Source organism: Heterodontus francisci, chromosome 36 (genome assembly GCF_036365525.1).
Source record: "Heterodontus francisci isolate sHetFra1 chromosome 36, sHetFra1.hap1, whole genome shotgun sequence".
In the NCBI taxonomy this organism is placed as follows: Eukaryota; Metazoa; Chordata; class Chondrichthyes; order Heterodontiformes; family Heterodontidae; genus Heterodontus; species Heterodontus francisci.
Window position 1 is genome coordinate 43,937,498 of NC_090406.1, and position 19,005 is coordinate 43,956,502.

The 19,005-nt window shown below is 44.2% G+C and overlaps 1 protein-coding gene across 1 annotated transcript; it reads left to right on the forward strand.

Annotated features, from left to right (window-relative positions):
* The first annotated feature begins 15,968 nt into the window (after positions 1-15,968).
* Positions 15,969-17,084, forward strand: LOC137351459 (relaxin-3 receptor 1-like). The gene has a single exon (XM_068015908.1). The coding sequence runs from the start codon at positions 15,969-15,971 to the stop codon at positions 17,082-17,084; it is 1,116 nt and encodes a 371-aa protein (XP_067872009.1).
* Positions 17,085-19,005: the final 1,921 nt, after the last annotated feature.

Below are 19,005 nucleotides of genomic sequence, written 5' to 3' on the forward strand. Positions count from 1 at the left end.
TGGCAATATTGATGCTCAGGGAGGGGGAGGCCCATGACACTGGAAGGGTGGCAGCAGTGCAGACAGCCGGCAACGACAAGATTTGTGTGCATCAGAGAGACAGAGTGAAAGTTCATTGGATCCTCCATGGATGCACTTCAGAACGGCTCCCTCCTTTGTTTCCAGTAGATACCACTTGATGTGCTAACAGATGTCTGATGAATCAGCTGCTGAGATGAAGGTGGTAAAGTCACTGATATTTTCTCACTTACACAGAGTCAATACTGGAGGATCAGCAGCGACTGTGGAGGCTCTGGCAACCTCAGAGGAACACTTAAACTCTGAGGAACCACCATCACAGGAGTCAAGCGCACCCTCCACCAGCGCAGATACACACACCTCGGTGGGGCCTCAGGTGACTTTAGAATAGGTGGCACCAAGTGAGAATAATAGCACATGTGAGTAGGATATGGAGGCAAAGGCTGCTATGAGCAGTCCCTATTAGAGCACGGAGAACAGCTCCAGCCAGGCTTGACCAGCTGAAGATGCTGAGCCTCAGGGGCTGTGTACAAAGTGGATGTAGCAATGGAAGATGTGTGGTGATCTGTCAGAGTTTCCTGAGCAGTGCAGTCCCATGACATGAGTACCACAACATCTCAGGCATATCAGCGCATGAGCTCCTCCATTGGAAAGTGGCACCCTCATGGGGAGTCATATGTGGCAGTCCACCAAATGGATGCAGAAGACGCAAACTGGCACAAACAGATGGTATAATGCATTCTGTAGAATTGACTGGTCCATTGCAGTGATGGGGCATCCATGCACCATCAGGTGTTCTCACACACCTGGCATGTGTGGATGTGTAGTTGGCCCTGAAAGGGCTGAGGCATCTGACTGAGACACACTATAAGCCTCACTCCCCCATGACTGAGACTGTCCCTTCACAAGTGCAGCTAGCGCAGCCTGTGGCAGTGCCATCACATGCACTGCTACCCCAAGGAAGGGCGCCATGGGCATCTCAGCCACCAGGCCACCCTCTTGAGCAGCCCTCTCTACATCTGCTCCAACCACAGGGGCAGCACCACGTTGGAACTCTTGCAAGAGGGCAGAGAAACAGCAGTAGCATCACAGTGGGTTTCACCTGGCGCAGGTTATAAACCTTTTGTTCAATGCACTTTCATGTGAGTAAAATGGCTGTGGTCACAAGCTAACATTTCTCATGTCATTTGTTCGGAAACTGCGACCTCGTCATTAGGTTCTGCCTGTGTGTGGGGTCAGAATGCGCCATGTGGCCATGTGCACTAGCAGAAGACACGCTGCATCATGAGTGCTAAACCACATGAGAAGTGGATCTTTCCTTGCACTCAGGATAGGGGCTGCTATGCATAAACTGGCAGTCCAATTTTGCAGGTATCATCTTCTGGCCCCTCCTGCCCCTCGACCAGTGCCTCTGCATCTATGTGCACCATGTGACTGCGTTTGTTTCTGGGGCTGCTGCTGCTCCCCACTGCTCAAGCCCACCTCTGAGAAGGTGGCCCCCATAATCATGCACAGACTCAGGCACTAGGACCTCAGCTGCCAAAATTCCCTTCCACCTTGATGAATGAGCAATTCTCCAAGGCTCATCTTCTCAGTTATCACTCCCAACCCTAGAGCTCCACTTAAGCCATGGCGAGTCAGTGGCTGTGCATGAGCTGCTGGCTGTTGGTTCTCCCTTTTATTCAGATATTTTATGGGTGTCACTTTGGTCAAGGGGTTCCCACTGTGCAGCCACCTCATCTGCTTGGATGAGGTTCTACGCAGCACAGGGGCCTCTGATAAAATTTCAATCCTGTCTCAAGTGACCTCTCAAGTGCCTGCTTAATCACCCTAATTGCCTGCCCACCGCTACTGGGTGGATGGCTATCTTCCCTAAGAAGCTGCTTCTGGAAAATTGTGCAGAGGCAGTAACACGTTAGGCAGCCGGCACGGTATGCTACAGTGTGAAATTGCCGACTCACCCACCTCTAACCCGCCCTCCGCCTCCTTGACAAAATCCAGTCCTGTGTGTATGGGTGGTTGTTGATGGTCTGTGCTAATGTCTGTGTCTATGTGTGTGCGTGTTTGGCTTCAGTGTGTACCATCTACAAGATGCACTGCAGCAACTCGCCAAGGCTTCTTCGGCAGCACCTCCCAAACCCGTGAACTCTGCTGTCAAGAAGGATAAGGGCAGCAGACCCATGGGAACACCACCACCTGCAGGTTGCTCCCAAAGTCAAATACCATCCTGATTTGGAACTATATCACCGTTCCTTCATTGTCACTCGTCAAAATCCTGGAACTCCCTCCCTAACAGCACTGTGGGTGTACCTACACCACATAACTGCAGCGGTTCAAGAAAGCAGCTCACCACCACTTTCTCAAGGGCAATTAGGAATGGGCAATAAATGCTGGCCTGGCCAGCGATGCTCACATCCCACAAATGAATAAAAAGACAGATAATCTGATTTTATTGTTGTTGGCTGAAACATAAAATGTTGGCCAGGACACTGGGCAGAACTCCCCTGCAAGTAGGATATTTTACATCTCACCTGAAAGGGTTTAATGTCTCATTTGAAAGATGGTGCCTCCAACAGTGCTGCACTCCCTCAGCACTAGATTTTGTGCTCAGGTGTGTGCAGTGGGGCTTGGAATCCATGACTGTCTAACTTCAGGACTAGAATGCTACTACTGTGCCAAGGCTGACCCAGTATGAGCAATTGCTATGCAACTAGTCTGATCCAGCAAACGCAGTACAGTGTTAGGAAGGTTATTAATCAGATTCAAATCCCTTTTTGCCTAGGGCAGCAAAACAGACAGAATAAAGTTAATACCATGCTGTGCAGCATAACTAGCTAAAATAAGTAGCAGGTAATGAGGGAAGTAAAGGGGAGCAGGCAATCGTGGCATTTTATGCCAGTGTCCATCTGAACCAGGTGCCTTGTTTCTGCAGCAAAACTCAGGCGCTCAAGTTTCATTAGCTGGGAATCCCTCATTTTATTAAATTTGTACCTTTAATGAGGCTTTTGCAGTCTGTGAGCAGCCTTCCAGGGCTCAAGGTGTCTTCTGTTGCGCTTCACTTCGACACACAGTTTGCCTCAGGCCTACCCAAAGTGCTAAAAGGCCTTTGACTGAACAACACTGTATTTGTATATATTACTGCCATTAGCATAATGAATGCATCCTCTGGTGATTTGTAAAGAGAACTTGCTTTCATTATTTATTATTTTTGCTAGTAATGTGCAGACCAACCACAGTGAAATTAAATCTTAGCCTAAAAACAAAAGTTAGCATTCAGTGAAAACCGTGAAGCCAGACATGTGACTAAGGGACTCGCTAATCTCATCCTGAGTGACTGCTATTCTTGGAAACAAAAACAGAAAATGCTGGAAATACTCAGCAGGTCAGGCAGCAGCTGTAGAGAGAAAAACAGAGTTAACATTTCAGATTTGTGACCTTTCATTAGAACTGAGAAAAGTTATTAAGCAAATGAAAGGGGGGAGGGGGAAGAAGAACAAAAGGGAAAGTCTGTGATAGGGTGGAGGGCAGGAGAGATCAAATGACAAAAGGTTTCATGGTACAAGCCCAAAGGAGGTGGTAATGGAACAAGTAAAGAATCAAAAGATGTGTCTGGATGCGATGTGAATGACAGGATAGCAGCTGTCCGAACACAAAGTAAAGGGACTAAGAAAGAAGCAAGAGGAGGAAAAAAAGCACAAAGAAACACGAGAAAAGATAAAAAAGTGAGAGGAGAGGTTATGATCTAAAATTATTGAACTCAGTGTTGAGTCTGAAAGGCTGTAAAGTAACAAGTTAAAAGATGAGATGCTGTTCCTCAAGCTTGCACTGAGCTTTATTGGAACACTTGTTACGGACAGAAGAGAGATGATAGGGATGGCTCCCCCTTTTCACCTCTCGACTGACTAAAGACAGCGTGTTTACAAAAAAATTATTTAGCTCCTGAGTGCTTTAATTGTCAGGAGCAGGCAAATGACAAGTTTTCTTGTAAGTTTTGAAAGATATATGTTTACTGTTCAACACCTGAATATATGCAACTACACCCACTCTCACACTCATACAGATACACACACAGTCAAGTAAAGATTGTGATTATAAAAGTAGCATGCTTTTAGGTCTTATGATTTCAAGAGTTCTCTGTTACACTTGCTTAATCCTGGGGTGAAGACTTGAAACGATGCAGGCTGTAATCTTTTTTTGTCCACTGAAGGAAAGCTCTGGAGGGTTAGGAGGATAGATTCGCTGTTCTTTTACGTTCACAGAGCAGATTTCTCTTGTTATACTCCAGTCAAGGTTCAATGGTGAAGCCCTGGTATGGTTCCTCAGGTGGAGAGTTCAGGGCCAATTCGAGTCTCTGCCTACGTGTGGCTTAAAGCTGGTGGTCTTAGGCATGTTTTTTTCTCTTCATTGGCATTGATGTTTTACCCTTTTCTGTCTGCCCAGAATATATCTTATTAAAACCCCTTAACAGAAACCTAGTTTCTGTCACGTAACCAAAGCATCTCTTTCCATTGTCCTGATAAATAGTTTTTGATGGTTAGGCTATTTTCAGACAATGGAGTCTGGGTATCACTCATGCACATACCATCTTGATAAAATGGAGCTTTTCACACCCATTTTCTGTATTTCAAATTTGAAGTCGAAGAGTCTACAACAGTATTGTGAACCCAGTTTTTGTTTAATTAGTTGGAGAAATGCAGCCATTACCACAGGAAGGGTCATTTGCATTTTAATGACTTCACCAAGACTTGTCCAGATATAGTAATTAGCTCGGGGGTCTTGCAGTTCCATTGGCAGGAAAGAAAAGGTCGCCTGACCTCTCAACTCCATTTTGTTTTACAGGAAATTGTCCATTTTGGGTTTATACTTCATTAGTTCATACTGATAGTTCATAATGTTGTATTATCTGAGCATGACACACTGCAGCAGGCCAAGGACAGAAAGGTCGGAGTGGAAGCAAGGTGAAGAATTAAAATGGCAAGCGACTGAAAGCTTGGGTTCATGCTTGTGGACTGAACAGAGATGATCTGCAAAGTGGTCACCAAGTCTGCATTTGGAGTCCCCAGTGTAGAGGAGACCACATCAAGAGCAGCGAATATGGTATACTAAATTTAAAGAAGTACATGTAAATCGCTGTTTGACTTGGAAGGAGTGTTTGGGGCTTTTAATGGTGAGAAGGGAGGAGGTAAAAGAGCAGGCATTGCATCTCCTGTGCTTGCATGGAAAGGTGCCATAGGAAAGGGAGGAGGTGTTGGGGATGACTGAGGAGTGGACCAAGATGTTGTGGAGGCAATGGTACCTTTGAATACTGAAAGAGGAGGGGAAGATATATTTGGTGGTGCCATCACGTTGGAGGAAGCAGAAAGGGTGGAGGATTATCCATTGAATACAGAGGCAGGTGAGGGCCAGGTAAACCCTATCTTGGTTCAGGGAGGGAGGGGAAGGGATGAGAGCAGAAGTGTGTGAAATAAATCGGATATGGTCAAAGACCCTGTCAACCACAATGGGTCGGGGGGGGCGGTTGGATTCCTATGTTGAGGAAAAAGGAATACATATCAGAAGTGCCAGTATGAAAGAAATCAGTTCAGTGGGGCAGGAACAGACTGAATTTTATGCAGGAGGTGGGGCTCCCAGCGCCAGGCCGAAAAGGCGGGAGGAACACCGTCTCTGTATTTTTTTCTGATGCCCAGAGCAATCCTCTGGCCATTTGGCATCAAAGTGAAAGGAGGCGGGATCCCCGTACCTTTAAACACGATAGGGATGGGGATCCCGCTCCCAAGAGCTGCTGGCCAATCACAGGGCTAGCAGCTCACCAGTATTGGCAGCGTCACTGGGAGTGATGGCCACTGCCAGTACTGCAGAGGCCTCGGACCCAGGTCAAGGGCTGGAACCCCGGAGAAATGGTTGGTGAGGCGGGGTCACAGGGGCCAGTCCAGAAGGCCCCAGTGAGGGGGATTGGGGGGAATGGGCATTTGGTCCAAGTAGAGGTGGGTCCCGGGGGGTAAATTGGCTCCGTGGGGGTCATCTGTGGGCCACAGATTGCCCCAAGCCCACAGGGAGGGTGCCTTATTTTCCAAGGTGTCTTCCCCTCATGGCAGAGGCCCCCCCCCACTGCTGGTAAGATCCCAGTGGGGGCAGGAAAAGACCCTTAAGTGGTTGTTCAAAGGCCACTTAAGGGCCTCAATTGGCCACTGGGTGGGAAGGCTGTTGTCGGCCTATCCCATCCCTGGGACAATTGGAACCAGCAACCCGGCATCGGGTTTAGTGGTAGCCGATGCTGCTCCGATTCTCCCCCCTCTCCGCCACGGAACCCACTGCCGGGAGGATAACAAGATCCAGCCCAATGTGTCTACTAGGGCAGTGTTATTTGTCGATTTTGGGAAGGAGGTAGAAGAGGGCTGTACAGGGTTGGGGAAGGCTATGGAGGGAAGACCTCCAGAGGAGATGAGGTTAGTGACAGTCCTGGATACAATGGCTTGATGTTCAGTGGTGGGGTCATGTCCAGGGGGAAGTAGGAGGAAGTGTTAGAGAGTTGGCATTCGGCCTCTGCTAGGTAGAGGCTGGTACACCAGACAACAACGGCACCATGCTTGTCAGCAGGTTTAATGACAATGTTAAGGTTGGACCCGAGAGAAAGCAGTGCTGCAAGTTCAGAGAGAGACAGATTAGAGTGAGTGAGGAGTCCAGAGAAATTGAGACAGCTGGTGTTGAGCCGGCAGTTATTAATGCAAAGATCAAGGGTGGGTAAGAGGCCAGAGAGAGGGATTTAAGTGGAGGTAGAAATTGGAGAGAAGTAAAAGGGTCTGCTGATTTTGGGCGAGGACTCCTGGCCAAGGAAGTAGGAGCAGAGACAGAGGCAACAGGAGAAGAACTCAGTGTCACGCCGAGCTTGAAATTCATTGAGGTGGGGTGTTTGCTGAGGATAGATCATTCAGAGGCAGAGAGGGAAAGGTCAGGGTGTGATGACACATAAGTATAATAGGCTTAATTAGGTAGAATTTAGATATAATTCATACATTATACCTTTTAGAATTAAAGATTGAATAAATGGTCAGTTTTCAAGACTCACTGAAATCCCCTTTTAAGGGCAGAGTTAAAAATCCATAAACATTCCTGTTACAATAGAATGTGAACCAGAAACACCTTTTAAGTTAAAACAAATCCATTCTAGATTTCTGCTACAATGGAATTAGAAGGTGAAACTGTTGGAGAAATTTTCTTAGCTTTGCTAATTATTACTTAACTTTGTAGAAGCAGAAAAACAGGACACAGCTTGTAGCTAATCTAACCACAACCAACAGTCATAAATTGTAGACAGAGCAGCTAACCACAATCAGACATTACGGCCAGATATGGTGTCTGGAGTGGGCATTGAATTAAGGAACTAGCTTGTTATTGTTGAAACTGATGTTTCGCTGACCTCGGACCCTGCATGGTGCACCGTTACGTAGGCAGTCTTGTGGGTGCTTATCTAATTGTGAAACTGTTAGCTCTGCCTTTTTTATACTATATAAGTCCACGGCGATCTGTAGCTCTTTGGGAGTAGCGCTGGACCGCATTTAGGTAAGGTGTGCTCCCCCATGATATCATGCAATAAAGTGTTTGTTCTCAACGTCTGAGTCCGGTGAATTTGTTCAACAATTGGGCACAATCTGGATTTTCTTCAACAGAAACACACTGAGACATCCTATGTGAGGTCAGTATTGATAACTATAAAGTTAATTAGTTGATATTGTTAGTGATATAGACAGACTGACTCAAGAAGTGGTACAAGGTACCATAAAAAGACAATTACAGATGATAAATTACAAAATGAAATGGTACTTACAAAAACACTTGCCAAGTAAACCCAATTACAAACATTTTGACCAGATAAAAGCTCACAACTTCAAGAGAAGGGAATTTCCAGCAAATAAATTAAGTGGGAATGGTAGCTAATGATATTACCATATATGGATATCAAAAGCAGGAAAAAACACACACAGGTTACACCTACATTCTAAAAGATGAGATGATAAATTAGAAACAGTATAAACATGAGAGTTTTGAATCAAAAAACAGAAGTATTGAATTCCTCATCAATGCTTCTCAACCAATGGCTGACTGCATGACAGCAGAATTCTGCTCTTAACCAAGAATGATTTGTCTTGTTAAGCAGGAAGGCTTACTCGGGGAATTTAAGGTAAAAATTTACTTTAAATTTTGATGGATATTCTAAAATATTTTGCTGTAACATTATCAAGGTTGAACTTTTGGATTCTATTTTAGAAATAAGATTATGTTTTACATCTCTTAGTAATCTTTGATAATGTAGTCTACTTAGCCACTTAAAATGTACTGCATGCCCAACTCTTTAATAAATATATAAAAGTTAATAAATCATCTCATGTAGCATTCTGTATACAACTACAAGAAACCCCTCTCTGTAACAAAAACAAGAAATGCTGGAAATAAGCAGGTCCGGCAGCATCTGTGGAGCGAGAAGCAGAGTTACTATTTCAGGTCAGTGACCCTTCATCAGAGCCCCCACTCTGTGTCTCCTTAAGTGGGGAGATATTTATTGAAGAGAGTTTCCAAGACCCTTATAATGTCTGGGATAGTTATGACTTAGCTATAATTATTTTCTAAAAATAAGCCATCTGAAAGATGATATTCTCTGTTAGTTTTCTTTCTGTGAGGGAAGACTAGTTCAGTTCTTCAGACTCAAACAAGTGTCTGTAGGAATCTGTCTAGTTAAAGACTCATAGGGATATACACTTGATTTGGTTTAGTCCCTATATGGGGTTAAAGTCATAAATCACTTCAAGAGGGCATTGTGAATAGCTTCCAAGCAAACAGCGATTTACTTGTACTTCCTTCAATTTAGTATACTGTACTCGCTGCTCTTGATCTGGTCGCTTCTACATTGGGGTGACCAAAGGCAGACTGGATGACTGCTTTGCAGCACATCTCTATTCAATCTACAAGTGTGACCCCGAGCTTCCTGTCATTTGTCATTTTAATTCTCTACCTTGCTCCCACTCGGACGTTTCTGTCCTTGACCTGCTACAGTGTTCCAGTGAAGCTCAATGCAAGCTTGAGAAACAGCACCTCATCTTTCGACTGGGCACTTTACAGCCTTCCAGACTCAACATTAAGTTCAACAATTTTAGATCATGTGTTTTTTTCTGCTGGTTTGTTTTTTCCCCTCTTGTTTCTTTCTTAATCCCTTTATTTTGTGTTCAGACGGCTGCTATTCTGCCATTCACACCTCATCCAGACACATCTTTTGTTTCTTTACTTGTCCCATTACCACTCCCTTTGGCTTTGTTCCATGAAACCTTTTGTAATTTAATCTCTCTTGCCCTCCACCCTATCATAGACCTTTCCCCTTCTCAAGACCTGAAACATTAACTCTGCTTGTCGGTCTTTCATAGATGGCACTGACCCATGCACTCACACCAGAAGGAGGTATACATTGATTATTTTATTACATATTTTACTTCTTTTGCTACTTCCAGACTTAATTATTTTAATGCTCTCCTGCTGGCCTCTGATTTTCCACCCTTCATAAACTTCAGTTCATTCAAAGCTCTCATGCCCCATATTCTAACTTGCACCAAGTTGAATTTACCCAAAGCTGTGTTACCTGTATCCTAATTTACCCATCTATGCTTGCTGACCTACATTGACTCCCAGTCTAGCAACACCTCAAATTTAAAATTCTCATCCTTGTTTTCAAATCCCTCCATGGCCTCACCATCTCGTTAACATTGTCCAGCCTTGCAACCCTCTGATAACTCTGCGTGCTCCAATTCTGGACTCTTGTGCATTCCTGATTTCTGTTGCCCATCCATTGGTGCCTCTCTGTCTTTCTCTCCTCCTTTAAGTCATTCCATAAAACCTCCCTGGTTGTTAGTCATCTGTCCTACTGTCTCCCATTGCTGGTCTGTGTCAATTTTTGCCTTATCATTCTGCCATGAAGCTTCTTGCCATGTTTCACTATGTTGACGGCCCTCTATAATGTTGCTGTTGTTCTTATTGTACCTGTTGTCCTTCCACTTTCTGCAGCTTGGCTTTCAATTGAATTTAAGAGTAATCCCTGATGACCCAACTGGTGAAGACTCAGTGCAGGGCCTGGTGCAGTACTGCACGGTGCAGTCCAGCAAGGGCCCAGGTTTGAATGTTAGTGCAGTGGTGAAGAGGCTACAGTTAGTCTCCATGATTCGAGCCCAGTGAGGGAGGCCATTGGATAGGGTCTGTGTTTTTGGCTGTTATTCAGTGATGCAATTTCCTGCTGTAAACGGGCTGTGTGCAGGGACTGGATGTGGAGAGGAATGAACCTACTGCAATGCTCCCTGTGGTAGAACAGCCTGCTAATTGGTCTCCACCACAAACTCCATTCTCTAGTCACTGACTCCATACCTCTCTCTGGCCACTGGCTGAGGCTGAGCCAGATTGTTCTGACCCTTAGAGAAGATTCCAGCCACATATCCACTCCATCACTAAGACTGCTTACATCCACCTGGTAATATCACCTATCTCCACACCTGCCTCAGACTATCTGCTGCTGAAACCCTCATCCATATTTTTGTTACCTCTTGACTTGACTATTGCAATGCCCTCATGACCAGCCTCCCATTTCCCACCCTCCATAAACTTAATCTTTTCCAATACTCTACTGTCTGCATCCTAAATCACACCAAGTCTTGTTCACCCACCATCCCTAACTCATTGACTAACATTGGTTTCCTGCCAAAGCTTTGATTTTAAAAATCTCCTCCCTGTTTTTAAATCTCCCCATGGTCTCATTCCTCTCTATCTCTGTAACCTCCTTCAGCCTTACATCCTGAGATATCAGTGCTCCTCCAATTCTGGCCTCTTGCGCATTCCTGATTTTCATTGCTTCACCATTGGCAGACATGTCTTCATCTGCCTGAGCCCCAAGCTTCGGAATTCCCTCCTGAACCCACTCTGCCTCTCCACCCATTCTCCTTTAAAGAAGTTCCTTAATGCCTACCTCTATGACCAGCCTGTCCTCATATCTCTGTATGTGGCTCAGTGACAGGAATGTTTCCTGGTTATGCTCCAATGAGGCAGCTTGGGATGTTTTACTCCACTAAAGGCTCTATATAAATGCAAGCTGTTGTTCTATATAAAGGTACATGAGTGTGTGCGCATACAGGTACCTGTATGTGTGTGCATGTATATGCATACATCCATGTGGATAGTGAGAATCAACATCAAAATGCCACTGTCATTAAATGACACCATTTAGAATTCAGCCACAGACCAAAAGATCATATTCTAACATAGAGCTTAAACCTGTTTCGCAGGAAGCAAAGGAGGCACAGCCCCTACTCTGCTGGTGATCCGATCTCTGACACACCAAGTTGAGACAAGGAAGACAACTGGATGAGAATTCGCTACAAACTCATTCTCACGTGGCTGCTGCTAGCCAGGAAAGTGGGGCACGACAATGAGGACCTAATTTGCCTGTCCCATCCTCTTGGCCACTGGAGTTGTGTAGTTCACAAACAGTTGTGAGGGAAGGAAAAAAAGGCAAAGTGTGCATGGCTTAAAGTGAAGTTATGATCAATTCTAACATTCTATTTTTGCATCCCTGTAAATTGTTTATATTATGTGTAACTTTTGCCTCCGAATCAGCAGTTCACGGGTTCAAGTCCCACTCAAGTGATGTGAGCACACAATCTAGGCTGACCCTTCACTGCAGTACTCGAGGGAGTGCTGCACTGTTGGAGGTGCCGTCTTCTGGATATGATATTAAACTGAGGGCCCATCTGCCCTGTAAGGTAGGAGTAAAAGATCCCATGGCACTTTTCGAAGAAGAGCAGGGGAGTTCTCCCTGGTGTCCTGGCCAATATTTACCCCTCAACCAACACCAATAAAACAGATCTGGTCATTACCTCATTGTTGCTTGTGGGAGCTTGCTGTGTAGAAATTACTTGCTACTTTTCCTACATTACAATAGACACCACCCTTCAAAATGTACTTCATTGGCTGTAAAGCCAAAACGCAGCTTTTGCTTTCCTTTCGTTCAAAGGAATCTGACAGCAGGGTTAACAATTACACAGCTGGATGTAGATGTAGAAAATTAAATAGTGATTGAATACAATGGAATGTTATTCAATATCCGACAAGAATTTACGGAGGTAGCTCATCATTTTGCCCCTTTGTCTTGGAATCCTGTACTGGGTGAGTTGGAAAACAAGGCAGTGAAATTGTGGACAATATGTTGAAGGGAATAGACTCGGTGGGATGAATAATGTTTTCTATTCCAATGAGTTCTTATGTTCTGACAATAAGACAATGCTTCCCGCTGACCAAGCGTCATTGCCCTGAAAATGCTGGAATATAATTCAATTGAACTGCACACGGGGTGCACTCACCTCGCTGGCTAATTCTCTGACCCACTGTCCAGCCGAGCAAGCCCTTTGGCCGGGGGTACAGTCTCGGAGTATAACATCTCCTGAAGTGTTCTAAACATGTGGCCTGAGTCAGCCCTGTGCCAGAATCAAGGGAAATTTGTAGCCCTTATCAACATAGGTAATAAGTAAAAGTGCTCTCGTGAAGAACTATGTTTAAACAGGCAGACTGAGCCATTTGGAATCAGAATGTGCAAAATTAGTAATATGCATCGGTGTCTCTGTATAAAATTCACTTCTCTCGTGTTAAAACATCAAACGGAGGAATTTAATTCAAGTGCTGGAACACATTCATTATAAACACCGCACAGTGAGATTTCGATTGCTCCGTGACAGTAATATTAAAACCTGTGTCATTTTTGCTAACAAGACACGACAGAAGGTTGCTACTTCACATCAGACAGGACGGCTTGATTGTCAGCATGTTTTTAGTATCTCTTCCTGACGATACTTATAAGTTATTCTACTGTAGATTCTGTTAAAAGTTGGTGTAAGTTTCAGGAGTTTCACTTCACTGACCACCCGGCCTGTGTGAACTGGGACTTTCAAACTATTTATGGTAACCGATGCTGAGAAAGAGGATGGGCATAAAGACAAAGATGAAGACACCAATAAATTCTGAAATTCCCTCCCTAAAGCTCAGCCTCTTGCCTCCTTTAAGATGCTCCTTAAAACCTATCTCTTCAAACAAGCTTTTGGTCATCTGCCCTAATATCTCCTTATGTAGCTCAGTGTCTAATTTTGCTTCATAATGCTCCTGTGTAGCGCCTGTGGACGTTTTATTACATGAAAGGCACTACATAAATACATATGGTTGCTGTCCTCCTTTTCTTCATCATCATTAGTTTCTTTTCCTCTTCTAAGGCTTCTTTAAGTCGTTAAAGTGCATCTTGTGGATGGTACATACCACTTTGCTGGAGATGGAACGAATGGCTATTCAAGCTCGTGAATGGGCTACTGGTGTAATGGACTGTTTTATCCTCAATGGTGCTGAGCTTCTTGAGTCTTGTTGCAGCTGCACCCATTCAGGCCAGTGTGGAATATTCCACCGTAATCCTGACATGTGTCTCGTAGCTGGTGAAGAGGCTTTGGGGATTCAGGGAGCAGTGCCTATTGAGTGGCGTGTACTTCCCCACAGGGAGTAGCTGAATAGGGTGAGTACATTTCTACTCTGCTGCTGTAAACTTTGCACAGGGTAAGAAACAAATTTCCAACCTGCAGACACCATCAGCTTTAGCAACATCGGCATCCTGGGGGTTAACATTGACCAGAAACTGAACTGGACCAACCATATAAATATGTGGCTACAAGAGCAGGTCAAAGACTTACCTCCTGTCTCCCCAAAGCCTGTCCACCACCTACAAGGCACAAGTCAGGAGTGTGATGGAATACTCTTTACTTGCCTGGATGGGTGCAGCTCCAACAACACTCAAGAAGCTCGACACCATCCAAGACAAAACAGTCCACTTGATTGGCACCCCATCTACAAACATTCACTCCCTCCACCACTGATGCACAGTGACAGCAGTGTGTTCCATCTACAAGATGCACTGCAGCAACTCACCAAGGCACCTTCAACAGCACCTTCTAAACCCACGACCTCTATCACCTAGAAGGACAAGGGCAGCAAATACATGGGAACACCACCACCTCCAAGTCACACACCATCCTGACTTGGAACTATATCGCCGTTCCTTCACTGTCGCTGGGTCAAAATCCTGGAACTCCCTTCCTAACAGCACTGTGGGTGTACCTACCCCACATGGACTGCAGCAGTTCAAGAAGGCAGCTCACCACCACCTTCTCAAGGGCAATTAGGGATGGGCAATAAATGCTGGCCTGGCCAGCGAAGCCCATATCCCATGAACGAATAAAAAAAAGGTGGTCCCAGTACCCCTCATAGGGAATGACAATGTTATATAATGATACATTCAATACCTGACATAGTGTAACACTCCTGCTAGAACAAACCTTCCAAAAGAAAATCTGGTCAATAACTTGTTTGTGGCAGCTTGCTGTGCACATCTTGGCTGTCACCTTTCCCACAATACAGCAGTTAAGAAAGTATTTAATTGGCTCTAAAACCCTTTGGGTCGTCCTAAGGTCACGAATGGCGCTATATAAATGCAATCTTTCAGCCTTCCCTTATTACCGTCGCTTTAAGCAACGCCAGGGAATCGGCTTGACCGACCGACGTTCGTTCCCGCTCGGTGTGTGCCTGGTTTAGTTTCGCTCTTAACAGAAAGGAATCCTTCAAATATTTATCAAGGATCTCAGCACACACAGGGAATGAAGTAAGTGGACTTTCGGGAGCTATCAGCACCTCAAGTACAGAATAAGCAGAAATACTTGACTCACCAACAACTGGGCAGCGCTGCTGGGTTAAAGATTTAGTCCTGATACAGGTTCGGAGACTGAACGAGCTATAATTAATTCAGAAACTTTAATCATCCGCTCACAATTTATTCTTCTGGAGAGAGTTGCTGAATTTCACCAACCAGTTACGTTAACTCGTTGCCTTTTAAATCCACACTTAAAATTGCGCAAATGTCATTCGCTGGAATTGTTACCGGTCTCGGGTGCAAATTTTTTTTAAAGTCACAATAGATGAATACAATATCTCACAATATTGTAGAACAATTTATTACATCACAGTTATCACAGACAATAATATTAATAAAAGTTCATATTCCATGATTTAACTAAGGTGACTGCAAACACAAAATACATTGTAATCTATTTACATCCTTCTTGCAGGACTTTGCTCCAAAGTTTCCTGTGGGATTTCTCCAGTGAAATGTTACATTTAAGAATGATAGAAACTAACACCTTCGGAATTGACAGCGACAGGTCCTCACCGCTCAGATTGTCTTCAATCGAAGCAATCTTGGTTCTGCTCACATCTCCCAGATTTTTATTAAATTATTTGGATGATGCTGGGTGACGTCGTTTGTTCAAGAGCTGATCGAAACCCTCATCTGGTCACAAGAAGCGAGGACGCGGTTCCGGAGAAGTGGGGTTTGAAGAGATTAACTCGGAGGGCTGCAGAGAGAGAGCGAGAGGGGGGAAGTGAGATAGAGGATCAGAGAGACAAAGAGGGAAGGAATCAGAGGGAGAGAGAGGGAAAGGGATCAAAGAGAGACACAGAGAGGGGAAAGAATTCAGAGAACGAAAGAGAGAGGGAAGGGATCAGATAGAGATTAAGGAGTGAGAAAGCAGGGATCAGAGAAAGTGAGATTGAGGGAGTGAGAGAAAGGGATGGTGTGTGAGATCAGGGATAGAGAGAGAGATTAGGGCAAGGGAAAGGAGACCAGTGCGAGAAAGAGATTAAGGAGAAGAAAGATAGGGATCACAGAGAGAGAGAGAGAGAGAGAGATCAAGGAGACAGACTGGGGAGAGAGAGAGATCAGAGTAAGAGATTAGGGCCAGATCACAGAGAGCGATCAAAGGGAGGGATCAGAAAGTACTGTCACCATCCTGATGCCAACTGTCTATAGAGATTTAAGGACAAAGAGAGCAGACCCCAGCATGCCTGACCTTAACTGCTGCTCATATGATGATGGATTGTTTTCCTCATTTAATAAAACCAATCAGTCGCTGGAGGATTTCCTGAAATTTTTTGTTTTCCATGGCACTGAAGTACATAGTGATGGATCTAAAGTTACCAGGATCTTGATCTCCATTGTCTACTTTATGGTCTGCGCTTTGGGTCTGGTAGGCAATCTCCTGGTGCTCTATCTTCTCCAGTCCAGATATTCTAAGAAAAAGTCCACTATGACTATCTTGGTCATGGGCTTGGCAGTGACCGATTTCCAATTCGTGCTGACGTTGCCTTTCTGGGCAGTGGACACCGCCATGGACTTCAGCTGGCCCTTTGGAAAGGTCATGTGCAAGGTGGTCTCTTCGGTGACGGTGATGAACATGTATGCCAGCGTTTTCTTCCTCACCGTCATGAGCATCACCAGATACTGCTCTGTGTCCCAATCGCTGAAAATGAAGAAACACTCATCAGGATGGTCCAACAAGTTGATCTGCTTCTCCATCTGGGTTGTGGCCTGTGTTGCAACCCTCCCCCATGCAATTTATTCCACCACTGTTGTGTTGGTTGATGAAGAGCTGTGCATTGTCAAGTTTCCAGATCTTCACAATGATCCCCAGTTCTGGCTAGGGCTCTACCAGCTCCTAAAAGTCTTGGCTGGCTTTATCCTACCTCTGATCATCATCTCCGTGTGCTACATCATGTTGCTCCGCTTTGTAAACAGGAAGGAATTGAGCAGCAGCAACCCAAAGAGAACGTCGAAGGTCACTAAGTCTGTCACCATCGTTGTGCTCTCCTTCTTCATCTGCTGGCTGCCTAACCAAGCTATCACCGTTTGGAGTGTCTTCATCAAGTTAAACGTGGTTCATTTTACGGGCGCCTTCTACACCACTCAGGCCTACATCTTCCCCATAACTGTCTGCCTTGCTCATAGTAATAGCTGCCTCAACCCCATCTTGTACTGTTTGATGAGAAGGGAGTTTCGGGCAGCACTTCAAGAGTTATTCCTGAAGGTGTCTCCTGTCAGGCGGATCCGTCCTTTGCTGTCAAGCGTTGCACCCAGCAAGAAAGGACAGGTGCCAGTAATTGTCTCAATGTCAAAGTAAGGAGCAAGTCTGGATCTGTCTGTGCTTTCCAGTCACTGAAGATGTGTCTAAGTCACATAGAACGTACAACACAGAAACAGGCCAATCGGTCCAACTGGTCTATGCTGGTGTTTGTGCTCCGTACAAGCATTTTCCCATCCTACTTCTTCTAACCCTACCAGCATATGCTGCAATTCCTTTCTCCCTCATGTAGTTATCTAGCTTTCCCTTAAATGTATTGTGATTTACTAAGGATCTGTTACAGCTTTAAGTAGGGGTTTAGTGGTCAGTGTGTCTAGCTTTAGATCGTAACAAGAGACATGTTCAATGTAGACTTTGCATTTCTATCTTAAATGCATTTACAATTTTAGCTGTGTTTGGAAAGATTAGTCATGCATACAGCTTAATGTTCAGTTATGCTTTGGAGTTTACATCATGTATAAAATGGATAAATTATGGTCCAGATTTTGCGGTTATAATGACAATGAAATTGTCAGTGTTTGCAGTTATTACCCTGTGAAACTAATAGTAATTTTTGGTGCCTGCACATATGCAGTTAAATGAGGAAATCTAGAAGTTGATGTCAGTGATACGCTGCTCCTTCACAGGGTGCACTGTTAACGTTCCTGCAGACAGCAATCTTTAGAAATAACTGACCTGATGAGAACTTCCACTTTTACTCTGTAAGATCGCTGTAAAAAATCCTGAGAAAGATATGCCTTGCTAATGAAGTGTAATTGGGGTTTTAATGGTGTACTAAATTATAACAACTAGTCGGTAATCTCTTTGGCCAGGAAAAACTAATTTTATATTTGAGTAATATCAAATTTTTCCATTCTGATAAAAAATCCATCGTTTTATAATACAACATTTTTAAAGTTTGTTTATGAAATTTCAGCTTCCAATGTGCATGTCCCAATCTTTATTTCACTCTGTAAAACTGATATAAAAAGTGAAGGATAATCAGTGCATTTTACTTCCTGGTTTGCTGTCTGTAAGAATTCTTCAGTATGATTAGCTGCTTGTCCTGCTTCATGGCATCACTGTGCTGGATGCCTGGAGAACCCCTTGACTTGGCGCCAGATTTAAATTAATGTCAGCAAAGGGATAATCCATACCTCAGAGACTGCTAGATCTTTGTCAACATCTTTCTTCGAGGTCAACAGTGAGGGCTGTTGCTTTGCCACTGACAACAAAATCTGGGATGCTATGTTTTGGAGATTTTAGTGAGTAGACACCAATAAAGAAAGCCTCATCCAAGTATACACATACATTGATATGAAAATGATTGAAAGGGTACAGCTAAAATAAGGTAAGACTTTTCATAGTGCAAGAGGATTCAAGTAATAAGCAATGTTTTAAATATCGTCCTGTTGCCTGAGCTGTTTAATAATGGTTAACCACAAGTCTCCTTGCACCCAGTGAACATTTAAATTATGGTTTTATAAATATTTGAGGTCAGAGACAATCGCAGTGCTTACTACAGAATTTTGTAGAACTCTGCTCATTCTTGCAGCTCTGGATTTGTTAAGATTAATCTTTAACTTAGGCAGAGGATGCAGAAAGCAATCCCCCTTTCTGTCTGTGATGATGCCACTGACTTTGAAGAATACCTAAAACAGTTAACAAATTTGTAGATTGGTGGGATTTTAGCCAGCAGCCTGCATTGCTGACTAAAGGAAATTTAGTCACATTAACCTCATTGTATGTCATGTGCATTATATCTTGGATAGGCTTTTTAAGGAAGTTGAAAGACAGAAGTAACAATTCCAAAATGACCCAGGCTGATTTTCCCATGTTTAACTCTCTAATGGGAGTCACTGCCTTAATGTAACAAACTACAGCAGTGAGATATTCACGTGTCATAGTGATACAGCACTGAAACAGGCCCTTTGGACCACCGAGTCTGTGCCAACCAACAACCACCCATTTATACTAACCC